Source organism: Perissodus microlepis, chromosome 7, assembly GCF_051167445.1.
Source record: "Perissodus microlepis isolate ML-2025 ecotype Zambia chromosome 7, ASM5116744v1, whole genome shotgun sequence".
In the NCBI taxonomy this organism is placed as follows: domain Eukaryota; kingdom Metazoa; phylum Chordata; class Actinopteri; order Cichliformes; family Cichlidae; genus Perissodus; species Perissodus microlepis.
In genome coordinates, this window is record NC_140467.1 from 31,302,922 (window position 1) to 31,319,724 (window position 16,803).

Here is a 16,803-nt window from a genome sequence, read left to right on the forward strand (position 1 = left end):
CTCCAGTTCTGTGTGAAACACTGATATTCAAGCAGTGATGCTCCAGTGGGATTTTTTTTAGCACTAACAGGACTGTCAGCAGGTTTCCTAAATAGCTCTTTTCTGTCATGCCACAGCAAACTTTGAACCATTTCCATTTTTTTTTCTATTGTGGTCCAGATAATTGATTTTGTAGTGTTTGTCTTTCTCTTACACAGAGCCCAGGGTGACTGGTTTCTACTTTATACCAAAGCACAACAGTTATTTTCCATACCTGCTTCTACTGGAGCAGAATAAGTATTTGACATAGAACAATGAATTGTGGGAATATCCCCCAGTTTACATAATAGTGGTTTAAAAAAAGCTCCAAATGAAGGTTATTGATGGGATGCAAACTGTTTTTGTTGTGGTTGGCATTATTTTCTGTGGTTTGTGGTCAGTAAAATTACAAAACAGTTGAGGCTTTCTCTCATTGGCTCAAGGTCTGCTGGTTAACTGTGGGAATACTGATGCTTCTGTGTGTGTGTCTGTGTGTGTGTGTGACTGCTGGAAGTGAGGTTGTTATTGTGTCCCTCTGCATTCTTCAGACTTGAACGCACTCTGCACCTGTTGCTGTCTGTCTCTAACACACACACAGACATACAGTACAAATCACATTCTTTCGTCACCAGTCTAACAGCAGCATTCAATGGGAAAATATGCCTGCACCGCATGAGACATAAATCTGAATATTTTCAGCAGGAACAACACAAACATGTGTGTTTGAGTGTGTGTGTGTGTTTCTGTTTGTGTATGTGTGTGTGTGTGTGTTCTTGCACAGGCTTTGGGTCAATAAATGTGGTTTTATGATTAGAGCACATACTCTGTTCTCAGAGGGGAAGAGGAGGAGGAAGAGGAAGTTTAAGGGGATTTTAGTTTAGCTCTAATGACATCCACAGATTCTGTGGGTGTGTGTGTGTGTGTGTGTCTTTGTGTATGTGTGGACTGGGGGATTTGGGTGCTTAAAGTCGTGCAAGGTGCATTGTGGGAAGGTACAGACCTCTCCTAGCTGACTTAGCAGCTTCTATCTGTGTGCTTGAGCTTGTGTATTTGGAAGTTTGTTAGTGTGTGTGCGTGTGTGTGTGGTTATTCATGGGTGGGTGTTTCCTGACCCCAGCATTCGATTCCCACAGTTCCCAGTGCTCTTCTGACATCCTGACTGTCATGCCGTTCATCGCTGTGTTTCAGTCTATCTGTAACTATTTTCTTTCATGAAGTTAAAAACGTTTACTTTGTTTTTACTTTTACACCAATCACATTTCACATAGTTTTAGGTTGACCGTGGCTCAGGGGGTTCTGTAACCGGAAGGTCGCCGGTTCGATCCCCAGGCTCTCTGTCCTGGTCGTTGTGTCCTTGGGCAAGACACTTTACCCTACCACCTACTGGTGTTGGCCAGAGGGGCCGATGGCGCGACATGGCAGCCTCGCTTCTGTCAGTCTGCCCCAGGGCAGCTGTGGCTACAACTGTAGCTTGCCTCCACCAGTGTGTGAATGTGAGAGTGAATGAATAGTGGCATTGTAAGGCGCTTTGGGTGCCTTGAAAAGCGCTATATAAATGCAATCCATTATTATTACTTAAGACTGTAGCCACTTTAGTTGACAAGCTCAGACTCATAAAGTCTCAGAGCAGCAAAGCTTTTTTAAAATTTCTCTCTAAATTTCTTTGGGATTAAATATCAGTCACTTTCAGTAAAATCACTTTATTATTAATCAATTAAAAAATCAATAATTTCTACACTATTCAGTCATTGCAGGATGCGGTGACTCGAAGTGTAGTTGCATTTCTAGATAGGTGCACATCAGGTTATCAGCGTATTGTTAAAAAGGGTTTATGGTTACGTTGTAAGATATGACGTAGATTCCCCATCCACATGCAATAGTGGGGTTAGGTAAACTGGTCATTCTAAATTGCCCACAGGTGTGAATGTGAGTGCGACTGGATGTCCTGCTACTGGGCAACCTGTCCAATTCAATTAATAAAACTCAGCGGAAGTAAGTGGACTAAATTTAAGAGCTTGTATTTATACCTGGTGGGCAAAACAACTGCATGTGTATTGATCAATCAAGAACCAATAAACCAAAAATAAAGAATAACTGTGCCCTCAAAATCCTGATGTGCTGCCATTAAGCATTATACTATGCAGAATGTATGCAACTATAACACCTCACGAAACATTTCTCATTGTCTTATACACTCAGCTGAAATTTCTCTGATACAGGGTCTCCAAAGACCTGTGTAAAGGAGATATTCTGGGTAACCAGAAGTCCCACAGGCCCAGGGAGAAGCTTGCATAAACACACGCCTCAAAGACTCGAGCAGTCTGAGTGGTTGTTTCGACTTCTGTAAGGATACAGGTTCCTCAGGGAGATGAAAATGTACTCCAAACAATGAACTACAAACCCTCCCATGAACCCCAGAGAAGTATGAGTCCAGCCTTAGCTGCGATGTTGGATCAAATCAGAAGGGAAAGAAGTACACTTTAAACCACAAAGGTCAAAACACGTTGAGCGTACCTGATGTTTTGAAACACAAAGTCCACATCGTGGATGAAATGAGACAAATACCCCCAGTTTGTGTTTTTGATTAACCTGCTGCAAGGCCATCTCGACCTCAACTGATCCCTGAGAACCAGAGACGCTCACTTGTATGTACAGAGGTTAATCAAAACAGGGAAACACGGGGAAGCCTCTTTCTCTCCTCAGAGTCGGGTAGGCGTTGCAAAAATTTGACCCATTTGTTAGTTTCTTGGTTCTCCGCAAAGACTGTTCACCTGCAGGAGTGCAGAGGATCTAGGATGGACTAGGTAGAAGAAATAAGAAGCTTTCCCAAACTAGCAATCCTTGCAATCCAACGTGAGAGAAAAAAATCATGAGGTTTTTGTTTAAAAGAAACTGTTTTAATCTGTTTTCTGTTTTTAATAATTTCTCTCGGGGAGTGTGGGAAGTGAGATGATGTTTTTTTATAATGCCCCCAAGTGTTTTTGTTTCATCTCTCTCTTTTTATTCCTTCTGTGTTTTATCATCACATTTGGTTTTTACCACATCTGTGCTCCATCCATATGCAAATACTCTAAAGTTAACAAAGCAACCCGTGTCTTTGGTTGGGGATCGAGGTAGATTAGGTGTAGCTGCGGAGTGAGGTTTTTCATTTTAATGGGAATCAACGAGAGAAAGACAGAAACGGAGAAGATTGTTTTCAACAGCTGTTCCAGTTTTTGCGTCATGCAGCGCGAGCTAGCGTAATGGCTGAGTGTTCGCACGCTATGCACACACACACACACACACACACACACACACACACACACACACACACACACACACACACACACACAAAGGCATGCTGTGGGGACCCCCAGCTGATAGTATGACCAAACTCAGACGCTATGTTGCTGAGGAAGAGCGTCACCTGTTTGAGTGATGACAGGCTGCTGGTTGTACTTGCAGTCTCTCATGCTGCTGCATGTTTGCTGCATGACTGCTGCTACTGCTGCTCCTCTCCCTCTGAGAGGAGACGCTCAGAAGACCGCTGATTTGGTTGTTTAAGAGGATAACTGACTGAAAATCTGTGTTGGACTCTGCAGATAGTTGACATCATTGACACTGTAGTTTTAAGGTATTGATTGACAGATCTTAAAGTCAGGATATTTAAAAAAAAAAATGTAAATAATATAACCATAAAACTTCTGCAGTTGATTACTTACATTAAAATTATTATTTTTAAATTAAAATAATTGTTATTTACCCTGTTTTTGCTTTCTAAATATGTGCCAATTGGTATCCTTACTATACTACTATAAATCTAACCATTAGATAAAGAGAAGTCTGTGTTCAAATTCTTTAGTTTTGTTGCTTTGTTAAGTTTTTAATAAAGTTTTTAAAGTCTTGTTGAGCTTCATAAGTTAGAAAATGCCATTAACACCCCAAAAAAGGAATAAAATATTCTATAAATGTGGTTCTGAATGACATATGACTAAAACCCTGTGTAAAATAAATAAATGAATAAAAAAATCATAATCTAGAAAATTAGTTTAAATTAAAAGATTGGAGTTTTCTGGTTCATAGTATAATAAAAAAATAAATTTTAAAAAATATGGCTTCAAAGCTATGAATGATAAAATTAACCTGGTTTACTGGTTTAAAAATAAGATCATACCTCGATCATACTTCTTCTGTAATTGATTTGAAACATTGGAACAATTATCAGTAATCATCTTTTTTGTTTGTTTTATGCTACAAGTTGTCTTAAATTATAGGTTAAGCAATCCAACAGAGGTATTATCGAATTAAAACTTAATTCATTAATAAAATGAACACCTGAATGTGTCTTTCCTTAGTCTGAAAGAAAATGCTGATTCAAAATGATGAAGAACTTGAAAAAGAAAAAAGTTTTAAATTATGTTCTTTTTCTAGCATAATGATAACATGATGAATGGAAAACATATCCTATTTTATATTTTGGATGCATACAATATGAAATCTATATATAATGTGTTACATGTTTTTTTTAATGAATCCTGCACAAAGAAAACCTAAAACAGACCTGTATTGTTCAGAAACTAATATTCATGTAATTTACACAAAGTTTCCAGAACAGCTTCCATATTTTTTTCCCCCAGTTTAACAATCACAGCCAAAGACCCACAGCAGCCCAGGAAGCTGTGTTCATTCAATCAGATATTCCAGGGTGATGTTTTAGTGAAGGAGGGAAGTGTCAGTCATCTGTTACAACCTCCTGGAAATGATGTCTGAGACTAACTCCTGCTGAGCCTCGGTGAGGAAAAATGAGAGAATGGAAGGTTTGATTTTTGCCTGACGTCGTGTGTTTCTGTGTTTGTTGCAGGTGTACGCTCCGTCTGCCAGCACAGCCGACTACAACAGGGACTCACCGGGTTATCCCTCCTCCAAACCTCCCAGTGCTGGCTTCCCAAGCTCTTTCTTTATGCCAGGTAATCACATTCACACACACACACAGGACAGACCTTGTGTAATACACAAGGTCTGTCCTTTGTCAAACCTCCCACCACCACATTCCCAAGCTCACTGTGGATACTGGATAGCTGACAAAATGAGCCGAAGGCTCCCTGAACTGGAAGTTGTTCTCACCAAAATCAGCCAAAGAACTGAGTCATACATTTAGTTATTTATTATCACAGCCACCCAGAGGAGGTCTTCATAGTTTGCAGCACACATCGGTGATGTCAACATCACTGATGCTGTTTGCTAACTTAGTTGCAGTGGCAAGGGTAGCTGTGCTCTTCATTTTAATTTTAGCTCATGTGTCTATCTACTCTTTGGTCACTCTGGTCTCAAACGCGGACAGAATATCAAACAACGACACTGTACATATTTCTATTAGGATTCCAGTTGCAGTGTGAGGACAAGTAATGTTATGATTTATAGAACCAAATAGTGCAAAAAAAAAATACTAATTTAAATTCTCTAAAAATACACTGGACAACTTAAAGATCAAAGACTCAACTCCATAATAAATACAGGCTGGAAACTTTCATGGATTAGGTTGTAGCCACTGATATGACTTTGTGCAAACATTTCATTTGTGACCTTTTAAATTAAAACATGAATTGTCCTGGCAAAGTCTGCGATTTTCACATGTCCGAGCAATTTAGTGTTGACATAGGTTGGATCAGCAGCTTCTGCAGGTGGTTGGTTGGTTGGTTTGGTTCACCTGGAACATTGGTTCCATTTAATCGCTTTGATTTTATGGAACACTAGCCCAACAAACAAGTGAGTCTTGTAGATATACTACAGTATAATATAAGGTGCAGGTGCTTGTCATTGATTGGATAACTAAAACTACTGGCTCTGTTAGAGTAGTTTTTGATGATTCAAAATTTTAAAAAAAAAACTTTTACTTGGGCTTAACACAGCACCTCAGCTCATCCTGTGTGAAACCAGCTGTTTTAACACCCCACTTCTTTTAAGACTAACTCTTTAAGCAGACTTTCTTGTGAATGTCTCCGCGGTGTAAGCAAAAGTTCTGAACAGCAGGTGTGCTCACAGCCAGAGCTATGCCTAAGATGAATATATTATAGTTAGCCACTTTTATTACATCATTCAGAGCCAAGAATAGAAAAAAACTCTGAAAAAGATCATTTGGAGCAGTCTGAAGCCTCTGCTCTGTCTCCCAGGGATTACTTATACATACACTGACCTCGTTACCTGAAACTTTGGCCATGTATAATATGCGCATACACTTCTGTAGCAGAGAAAATAAATAAAAGAATAACAGGTCTACTTTAGTATCTCTTTGAAGAGACTGGTTTAAAAATACAGGCCATTATCTCTGCGTTATGCCCCTCCTTTTAGAGTGTTTGGTCCTGTTTTGATTAAACAAATTTGCCTGCTTTTCAACTATAGATGGAAAATGCTTTGACAATTTTCAATTCTCATTTCCCCCCCGACTCTCCTCTTTTCTCTCTGCTGGGTGTCTGTCATGTGAATACATACACTCTCAGCTAATTTCACAAGGTGGACATGGTCCCAGAAATCAGGTTTGTCCTGCACACATCCGTGTTAACCGGGTTATTCTTAAATTCTTAATGTGAGGAAGGAGACCAGGTGTCCCATTTATGTGAATGTTTTCTGAAATCAGGTTACTGCACAAAGTGGGTCAGATTGCTGAACTGCATGTAGACACTGTTGAGTGTCTGGAAGGTTTGACAGCAGAGAGAAACCTCACTGTGTTTTCACCTTGTTTTCTTACACAGGAGATTACCTTGTCAGAAACCTGCACATCACATGTACCTCCCCTAAAGTTCATTAATATATATCAATTTATTTGATCAATTGAAATTTTGTTTTACTGTAGTGGGGAAAAAAATATCTAAATCCTGCAATCACTGTTTCACTTTTACAGTCAAACACGTAAATAATGGCAGCAGCAGCTGATGACCTCAAAACAAGATAATAAATTGGTAAAATAGACACGTTAGTTCAGTAGCATGAAAAATTTAACTTTACTCTCCGTGAAATCAATGTCTCTGATTATAAGATCCTTTCAAATATCAGAAATTGTGTGGTACTTCTCTCATTCCCATGATTAGGTCTTGCAGGCTGCAATTTACAAATAAAAAGTTTTCCCATTAAAAAAAAAGAAGCTTCAAACCTAAATTGACTTACACTTGGCCAGTCTTCCCTTGAGGTTGATCCCCTTGCCACTTGGGCCTCTGCGGCCCAAGTGGCAGAGCATGTCCTCTACTAACTGGAAGCCCCTCGGTCGATTCAAACTTCCTCTGGTCCATAGTTGAACTGAAAATCCAGTTGCAATATTAAGTTTATTTACACGGTTACTTGCACCAAAGAGAATAAGGTTAAAGGCTGTGTGGGTGGGTGGTCAGATTGTCTGTGGAGGTTGAGGCTAGAATGTCTTTCTGGTATTATTTCTGATGAGCAGAAGGAAGCCAGGAACCGGGAGTAGTTGGGAGGTCACTGGCAGATAGTTGAAGCCAGTTGAGGCTAGTGGTGTGGAAAGCTGAGGGGCAAATGGATCCTAAGGATGAATAATATCAGTTGAGGGGAAACTGAGACAGCACTCAGATGGAAAGATTATAGCAAAATCTACTGAAATGCTCAAAACTAGAGTGATATTAACTGAGTCTACGATCTGGCAGAAGATTAGTGTCTATAAATCTGGAGCTGTAGTAGCTGATTGGAGAATTAGAAGAACCAGCGCATAGGCACCTTTGAAGACACTCCTGTAATGGCATAGATAGAGAAAGTTAGTGGGAGAATGTTATTTTATGACTTTCTTTTTAGTGGTGCATTTGTAGGTCTTGCACAAAAGCCCTTAGTTACAAGGAAAAAAGAATGCAGCTTTCACAATAAAAGTATTTTTGTTTTTAAAACTGTTTAAAACTTCTGTCTTAAGGTTTTGTAAAAAGAACAAAACAAAATAAATTTTTCTAACTTCCTTATCTTCCTTTCTGTATCGCCTTTATCAGATGGTCACCATAGCGGCGATCCCTGGAGCAGCAGTAGCAGCAGTATGAGCCAGCAAGGTTACCACGGCAGCATGCTAGGTGGCGGGAATTCAGCCCACGGCGCTGCTCAGAGCTCCTCCTACTGCGGGATTCACCCTCACGACAGACTGGTGAGCAGAACTGTCCGTCACACGGTGTCCGAACATGGACACAACATGGAGAAAGTGCTTCTTTACTGGTTTTGTTTTCTGAAGCTGCATTGCACAGTGGGGCCATCCAGCTAACAGCTAAATCCAGTAAGCAACCCTAGAATGTAGATTTTTATTCTACTACCTACATTCTGCAGGAAAATTAAATTCAACTGGTAGATTCAAATGAAATAAGATTCATTCAAGCTTGCATGTCTTTGGTGAACACTTAAAAAGGAAAAAGGAAATATTGAGTCATTAGTTGGCATCTGGATGGTGGCTCTTGGACATTTATACAGAAAACTACATGGAACAAAAACTTAAAGCCACTGTAACTGAAACTATAATGACCAAAATTACAATTATGATTACAATCCCGTTAGTCATAGATTTATAATCAACAAAATCCATTAATGAAATAAATCTATCAGTAGTGATTAATATATTAAAGACCGCTGGCTCTCTGCAGAATGAATTCAACATGCTGGTTTTTTCCAGTTATTGTTAGTTGGCTATATTGTGCTTTACTGGAAGTGCACATTTGCAGATCTGGACACACGAGAAAGATTAATAAATTCTACACATATGTGAAGCCATAAAGCTGTCAAGTGTCATTAGATAGTAATTCTTTTATTTCAGTTCTAGTGCTGTAATTATCCTGAGCACAGGCTTCATGTTTGTAACCACTTCCTTCTGTTTTTTATTTTATTCTAATGTAATCTTTCCTGTTTCGTAGCAGTTTTCATATTAAAGGTTCATTTTTTTCCATCCGTCTCTTCGCAGAGCTACCCGTCTCACTCGTCTGCAGATATCAACTCCAGCCTTCCTCCCATGTCCAGCTTCCACAGAGGTGGAGGTGGTGGGGGCGGGGCAAATCACTACAGCACCGCCTCTTGCACTGCCCCTACCAACGGAACAGACAGCATCATGGGTAAGATGCCTGTGTAAAGAAATTACAAGGTTACTGTTGGCGTTAAATAATACTTGAAGGCAATCACATCTCTCCTGATCACTCAGTGAACATTTCAAAATCTTTAATTTTACGAGCTTTAATCCGTAAAGACATTATCCAATACTGCTGCTTGGTGATCAACACAGCAAACACCGTTAGCTGATGGAGATAAGCATCCTTTCCCATAGTGATTGTGATATTCCAAAGCTCTTGATCTAATGAATGATTCTCCGTTCATTAGATCCATGCCTGTCTGCAACCTTGCTCGCAGTGTAGGAATTAAATGAATGCCGTCCAGTTTCATCCAAAGATATTCATGGTTGTCAGAGGACGAAACCTACTGACAGTGCCGCTTAGTCCTCTGACTTTCCTCTAGTACCACAATGAGGTTCAATATTTTGGTTTTTTCCTGTTTAGCAGAATGTTTTAGCACATTGTAGATAAATTGTGTACACTAATTAAATTTGTGCGTGCACTTTGTGTTTAGTGCTAACTAGGAGCTGTTAGGTTTTTTACACATACAGTATAACTAAGAGAGTGTTCACGTTAACAGCAACATCGTAAACCTAACAGGACATATTTCATATAAAAGTCCATAAATATTTGTTGCTTGTGGGTTTCAGAGCTGTAGACTTCAGACTTCAGATCTGACTTGGACTTGACTCTAAGACTTCCTGAGTTGACTAAAGACTTAAAAAAAAAACAACATGACCTCAGACACTTGCAGTTTGAAATCTGGACTGACCTAAAGAACGAGACTCTTAAAATGGGACTTTCTTAAAAACAAAAGTAAAAGCTCTGCTGTGTGTAGAAGTTAAATTGTTAATGTAACTGTTTTGATTGCATTAAAATTATGAATCTTTTTCTTCATTGTTGTTATTTTGGAGTGATGATTTGGGGGCACTAAATGCTTTCAAACATGTACTCTGTTTTTTGCAAATTCATCCTTTAAGCCCACAACAATTTTTGTTTATTTGTTTATATAGAATTTAAATACTTTTATTCATATTGCTAAATAATTTTAACAATTACAAAACTGTAATTATTATTGTATTACAAAAATTTGCAACATTGGTTATGGCAAGCCCTTCATCCTTTATCCAGGAGCCACCCCCACACATCGGTACTGAATAATTTGGGGCTTGTTTTGCGTAAAACATCACTAAATATTAATCAGTTTCTAAAGTGCTCCGAGGTCATTTTATGTGCATTAACTAACTGACTATTTCAGGTTTGGAATGCAGTTTTGTTTCTGTGTGTATGGATAAATAAATAAACTGCCTTGTACAGTGGCGGTCAGCAGGAACCCAAAAATAAATCTGCGGTCCTCCTCGTGCTTAGGGAGGAGTCACATGTACCCATTTCAGGTTTCAATCCTCTCATTTACTTCAGATGGTTTGATGTGATGTGTTGCTGAGCTGAATTGTGGATCCATTGCTTTTCTTTTCTTTGCTCAAGCTGCTTGTGCTAAAAAGTTAAGGCAAGTTCAAATATCAAAGCAGGCGCCAGCAAATCGAATCACATTTATTTAAATCCTCCAGTGCTGCAACTAGCCAATCAAATCATGTTATGATAATATCCTGAGAGAGGGAGGTAATTGTGCATTCGGCTATCAAAATACAGGAGGAGTTGGTCATTACAGGGAGTCATCAGCCTGTTGTATAAGAAAAAAGTCTAGCACAGGCAGCTTACTTGGCTTATGCTAATTGCTAATCTAAACTCAGTTAGGCTGCCTTGTGAGTGATTGTTTATTGCTGCTGTGATGTTTGCACCAGCAAAGATGCTCCCCACATGCTGATCATCAATCATTGAAGCAGCATGAATCTTCTCCAAAGGTCCATCCAGAACTACGCAATTTCATTTTAAACATATGACTGTCTCACTCACAAGTAAACCAAAATAATAGAGCACCGCTGCAGCCTTGCATTGGATAAGTGGAGGAAGATGGATGGTCTTTGTTTCACTGTTTTTCTCCCTCTGTAGTTTTTTCTACTCTTTTAGGCCCGATGCCTCCTCTTTGCACAGGTGCACACATGCCTACTGTACGGGAAAAGTCCAGATAATGTGTAACAAGTGTGTTAGCAGAGACAGAAATTATTTCTGAATAGGTTCTGCTTAGACGGAGATTTTAAAACACTTTTAAAATAAGTGTTTTAACGTGGATGCTACCTAAATGTCTTTCCAATGAACTTTGTCACATAACGAATACGATACACAAGATTCTCCATATAAGACCAAACAGTTTTGTGATATTTTAACATTTTGTTTTTTATGCACTACATGGAAAAACACCTAGAGTTACTACTTAAGAAATGAGGTTAACAGTTCTTCCCTATTAGCAGGGTTTTGTTTATAGCCACATAATCAGTTACAACTCTCCGTACTGTGATTAGACACAGATGATTTAAACTTTTTTTGTTAGAGTCAGAAACAGAATATAGTCAAACTGAGAAGCACACTTGGACTTCATTTTGGCTTGACCTTGACATCACCGTAACACACCACTGCATGCACACAAACACACACATACACACAGCATGCCATATGGACCCCTTACTTTGAGTCCCGTAGAACAAATAGAACAGCAATAAGAAACAGATTGAAAGTTTGTTTTCATGGAAAGACATCTCCAACATTCCTCATCTCACACAGACACAGTTCGAGCAGATAAGTGTAAACACAAGATGAACCTAATAAAAAGCATGCTGCTGTTATTTAAATGTAAACATATGATAAACGTGGACTCACAAACTCTTAAACACGGACGCTGGGTGTTTATAGGTGATTTTCTGCCTCAGACTGCTTTTGTACAACTAAACATGCACATTGACTTTATGTAGAACATGAGCTGTGGACATGAAAGAGTCATGTTGGTTGTAATTAATACCAATAACAAGCAATGTTCCTAAGAGGAATGTCCTTAGTGACAGAATTTACCTCACCTGTATCTATCTGTAGGATCAGTGTATTATATTTGTATTGTATATTTCCATCAAATCAAACCTCACACCCGAACTCTGGCTTAAAAGCTGAGATTTTACAAGTGCAAGAGACACAGATCTTAAAAGTTAATGATTGATTGCCTTTTAAGTCCAGTAAATAAAGGATGATCTTTGGTTTAGTTTGACCCTGGGAAACTGGAAATTTAAATATCCTATATTTTACTATATTCCATGGTAAAAATAGAAAAAATATATTTTCTGTGTTGCAGCATGCTATGTAACGTAGTATTACAGCAATCCATAAAGCCAATGTTTGTCATTCGAGGTACCAGATAGAAATAGTGGACACCTGGGTAGTCACTATCTGTGAATAAAACTTATAGGGCTCTAGAAGACACTTAATACCAGCATTATGTCAATAGATGTGCTATTTGTTGAAAACAAAAAACTTTGTGCACGTACTATTCACGTTGGTTACACTGCGTATTTTAACAGTCAGGGCAAATATTTAATCTGAGCAGCCGCTGGTTATCAATCCACTTTAATCGAATTAGCCACTAAATGTTTAAAACCTGCCTGTATGAAACACAGAGAGTATATAAACTTACTTACTCAAATTAAAGTCTGTGAAATCTTTTGTTTAATCACAATTAAGAAAAAGTCATTACGATTTTCTTAGTGTTTATTGACCTAAGGTGTGAGAGTTTGCTAGTTTATACAATGCATTAAAACTTGCTGCATTGCAAGTGTAATAAAGTTTTAAAAGTAATAGCTATCCATTCTCTTCCATGTATCCAATTTTGCTGGTAAACATAACAAATGTAAAAGATAAAGGGAGCAGTTAAGTCAGAGAAATGCAAAGAAAAAACAGAATTTGTTGGTGTAGCTGTAAATACTCACCCTAAGCTGTTAGCTTTCTTCAGGCTATGCTAGCTATCCATTTAACAGTCCTTGCACTGCTGCTAGCATAGTATAGTAAACAGCGTAGCATAGTAAACACATAAAATCATGCAACTGAATAGAGTAGATCAGCCCCATACATCCGCCCTCTGTTGAGTCCATGTGGTACCTATCATATTGGCAGATACCTTAAGTATTATGCACTGTAAACAATTAGCATGAACAATGTAGCTGATTTACAGCAAAGAACTGGAGATACAAAAACAAAAGTAAAAAAACTAAATTGTGATTTACTATTAGATTGGTTTATAAAATAAATTAGTATTTTTTCTCTGTTTTTGAAGAGGTGACGCACAAAAAACAAAAGTAAAAAACTAAATAGTGATTTACTAATAATTTCGTTTATAAAATTAATTCGTTTTTTGTTCTCTTTCTTTGAAGCGGTGACGGACAAAACCCCCCCCCAAAACCTAAAAAAACAAAAAAAAATTTTATCCTCTCTATGCTCTCCTGCTTTGTGGCTATAAGCTCTCGTTTATGAAAAAGATTTTCTCCTGCATATGTTTTGAATTATGCATCAAGTGAGGATCTCTCTCTGTGTGTGTGTGTGTGTGTGTGTGTGTGTGTGTGTGTGTGTGTGTGTGTGTGTGTGTGTGTGTGTGTGTTGTGTGTGTGTTGTGTGTGTGTGTGTGTGTGTGTGTTAAACAGTAATCCCTTGGATGGTTTACTAGGCCAGTGGTGTGGCATGAGTGAGACATGAGGCTTTAACCCCAAAACATATGCTGCTTCCCCATCTCTCGTTCTGTCTACCTGTCTCTCTCTCTCTTTTCTTTCTAGCAGCTTAAAGAAGTCCACTGCTGCCAATCTCTGTAATGGATTCATTTGCCGTGAAAGGATGTGTTTTTGCTGCGCGCACGCCTGTTTGTGTGTCTTTGTGTGTGTGTCTAACTTGTGTGTGCGAGCGTAAACTTTCCATCTGGGATCTGCTATCAGGAGAGATGTCCTGTGAGCATGTCAGTCTTATGCCTCAGTATATGTGTGTGTGTGTGTGTGCCTGCGTGTGTTTGTGTGGGCGCTCATCTGGTCTTGTGAGGTCACTTCCTTCCTCTCTGGCCTCAGTGCTCTTCAAGTGTGTGAAACAGATTTAGTTGCATTTAAAGTCCAGCATTTCCCCACAAACTCATGGCGTCACACTTTTAAAATGCGAATGCATGGTAGTATTGAATGTTTGCTACTATTAAAGTCCGTTTTTGATTCTCTTCATTTAAATAAGGATCCATTCATTCCTTCATTTATTGCAGCAAATGCATTTCAGCAGTGGCTCAGCAGTTGCCTTGAACTCCCTGGACGGTGCTAACCTTTGATGTAAGAGCGCTAAGGAGGAAGTCAATGTATTAACGACCCAAAAACATGGAAAGGATTCCTTGAAAAAAGGAGGTTTACAAAATGCGATTTTTGAGGTGTAATTTCCAGTTCTAATGAACATGTTTTTAAGGTTTACGTGTGGAACGGATGGGCTGAATAATTAAATATGTAGTTAACAACATCCTTATTTACAAGAATACATCCCTCTTTTCCCCTGTGTGTGTGTGTGTGTGTGTGTGCGTGTGTGCGTGTGTGTGTGTGTGTGTGTGTGCGTGTGTGTCACAGCTAACCGAGCACAGAGCGCAGCAGCCAGCAGCTCTCAGACAGGAGATGCCTTAGGGAAAGCACTCGCATCGGTAAGTACAGCACACATGCGCGCACACACACACTTTCATGCACACACATTTTATAATGCTTTTCCTCCCAGTTCTGTTCAAGTGTTTTCAAGCCATTCTAGATGTGTAATACTACTTTAACTCTATCCTGTATTCTTGCAACTCTCATTGTTGTACTGGATTTTTTAAAATTTTTACAGATCTATTCTCCTGATCACACGAACAACAGCTTCTCTTCCAATCCCTCCACCCCAGTCGGATCCCCACCCTCCCTCACAGGTAAATACACATGATGCTTAAGGTCCAATCACTGCACAGCAGCTACTATATAACCACAAATCTGCACAGACTGACACTCACAGAAGAAAGAAGCAGAGCTGACTAAAGACTTGGACTCGAGTAACACCTGAATAAATCTAAAGGACGTGAGACTTGACTCAGACTTTTTCAAGACTTGAGACTTTTGACTTGAGCTCGTCCCACGTGACTTTTGACTTGCCTCTTTGGTAACTTGATTTGAGCTTGGCTAACTCAACCCTCTAGACCCTTTCAGTTTGCCTGAAAGAAGCATGTGATTTTGTAAGAAAGATTTCTTATTAAATTGCAGTAAAATCCTCTAATCGCACACATTCTCATCTGTGAAGCCTTAATTCGTTTTTTTTTTTAATGTCATAAACTAGAACAACAAAACAGCTTTGTTGAATTTTGCTACTCTTGGCACTTCAATCTGATTAACCGCTGCAGGAGTCATGGTCGTGCTGCTCCACTGCTAACCGAATTTAACAGTAATATTGGTCACACAAACACTGGAAACCAAATCACAGTTCCTAAACACAAATAAACATCATAACACTAACAAATATACAACTTAAACTCTCACATATCTTTAAGTCTTTCTGTTTTCCAAATAAAAAAATATGGTATTATAGTGTAAAAAATACACTCCAATGCATTAACAGGATTCAGTTGTATTTTTCAAAACCTAATTTTTGTTCTTTCGCATGATTGAGGACTCATGTAAGACTTTTTTTCATTTATTCTGTCATCACATTTTACACAGAGCGTAAAAAACACACATAAAGTTCAGTCTTTGTACCAAGTAGTAACTAGATTTGATCAGGCAGCATCAATGTTTGCAGTATCCCTGTCTTTCATTCTCTTCATTAAAGCTCCTCTACTCGCCAAAAACGAAAGAAAACGACAGCAAACTCAAGCTTCAAAACATATTTGTAGGCCATTGTTTTGAAAACAAAAAGTGAATTACACATTTTTGTACTCATGTAAGCATTATTCAATAATCTAAAACTAACAATAGAAACACTTTTCTTTCAGCCACTTTCTTTTTAGCTTTTTCTGCAGTGAAATTTCAAAGAAAAAACATATTTTCTCTGTACACAGTTTGAAAGCGACTTTGATTTTTCTATCATTATTAACATTATTTGCATTCTTTAAGATAAACCAGCTCATTAAATTTGATATAGTGAGACTTTGGAAATAGTGGTTCAGTGTGATCGCAGTAAATAACCTTGTTAATAATGCGCATGACACTTTTTTGTGATAAAAATATTGAATTTATTGTTTTTTTAAAAGTGGAACCCCACACTTCCACATAGTGACAAATGTAAGGAAGTTTTCACAACACCTACAAATACTGCTCGTTAAACTCTTTAAATAATACTAATTTTAAAGATCTCAAACTATTTTTTCATTTGCATTTCCATTTTTTTCCCAGTATAAGATGAATATGTATCAACTACAGAAATAACACATTTGAATAAATTATCAACATTACATGTATTAATATGATTCTGTGACTCTGTGAGTTTAACCGTTATTTAATGAACCCCTTGACTTTACCTAGTGTAAAAAATACAGATTCTCTAAAAAGGTTTGCACTGGCTGAAGGTTACCTCTGACTTGAAGTTTGAAAGCACTTCAGAATTAAGTTAACAGCACTGGGTTGTTTCGACTGGTCTGAAACCTTAAATCTTTAATACAGCTCTGGGGATGAGGAGAGTATTAAGTTATCCAAAATATATTTAAAACACTAACTGAAACTATATATTTAATTGAATAAACTAGGGATTTCTTTCCTTATCAAAAGTGCAATTTCTTTTCATAAGACAAAGCCAAAATAAGGCATTAATAATTGCTGTCTCCTCT

General features: G+C 38.3%; 1 protein-coding gene across 9 annotated transcripts in view; it reads left to right on the top strand.

Annotated features, from left to right (window-relative positions):
* The window catches only part of tcf4 (transcription factor 4), a 243,221-nt gene that overhangs the window by 188,782 nt on the left and 37,636 nt on the right, over positions 1–16,803 (top strand). For all 9 annotated transcript variants that reach the window (XM_084934628.1, XM_084934630.1, XM_084934631.1 and 6 more), the window contains 5 exons: positions 4,859–4,964; positions 7,980–8,128; positions 8,930–9,077; positions 14,591–14,661; positions 14,841–14,919. In XM_084934628.1, the coding sequence (XP_084790754.1) occupies positions 4,859–4,964; positions 7,980–8,128; positions 8,930–9,077; positions 14,591–14,661; positions 14,841–14,919 (553 nt within the window). The remainder of the gene's footprint in view (positions 1–4,858; positions 4,965–7,979; positions 8,129–8,929; positions 9,078–14,590; positions 14,662–14,840; positions 14,920–16,803) is intronic.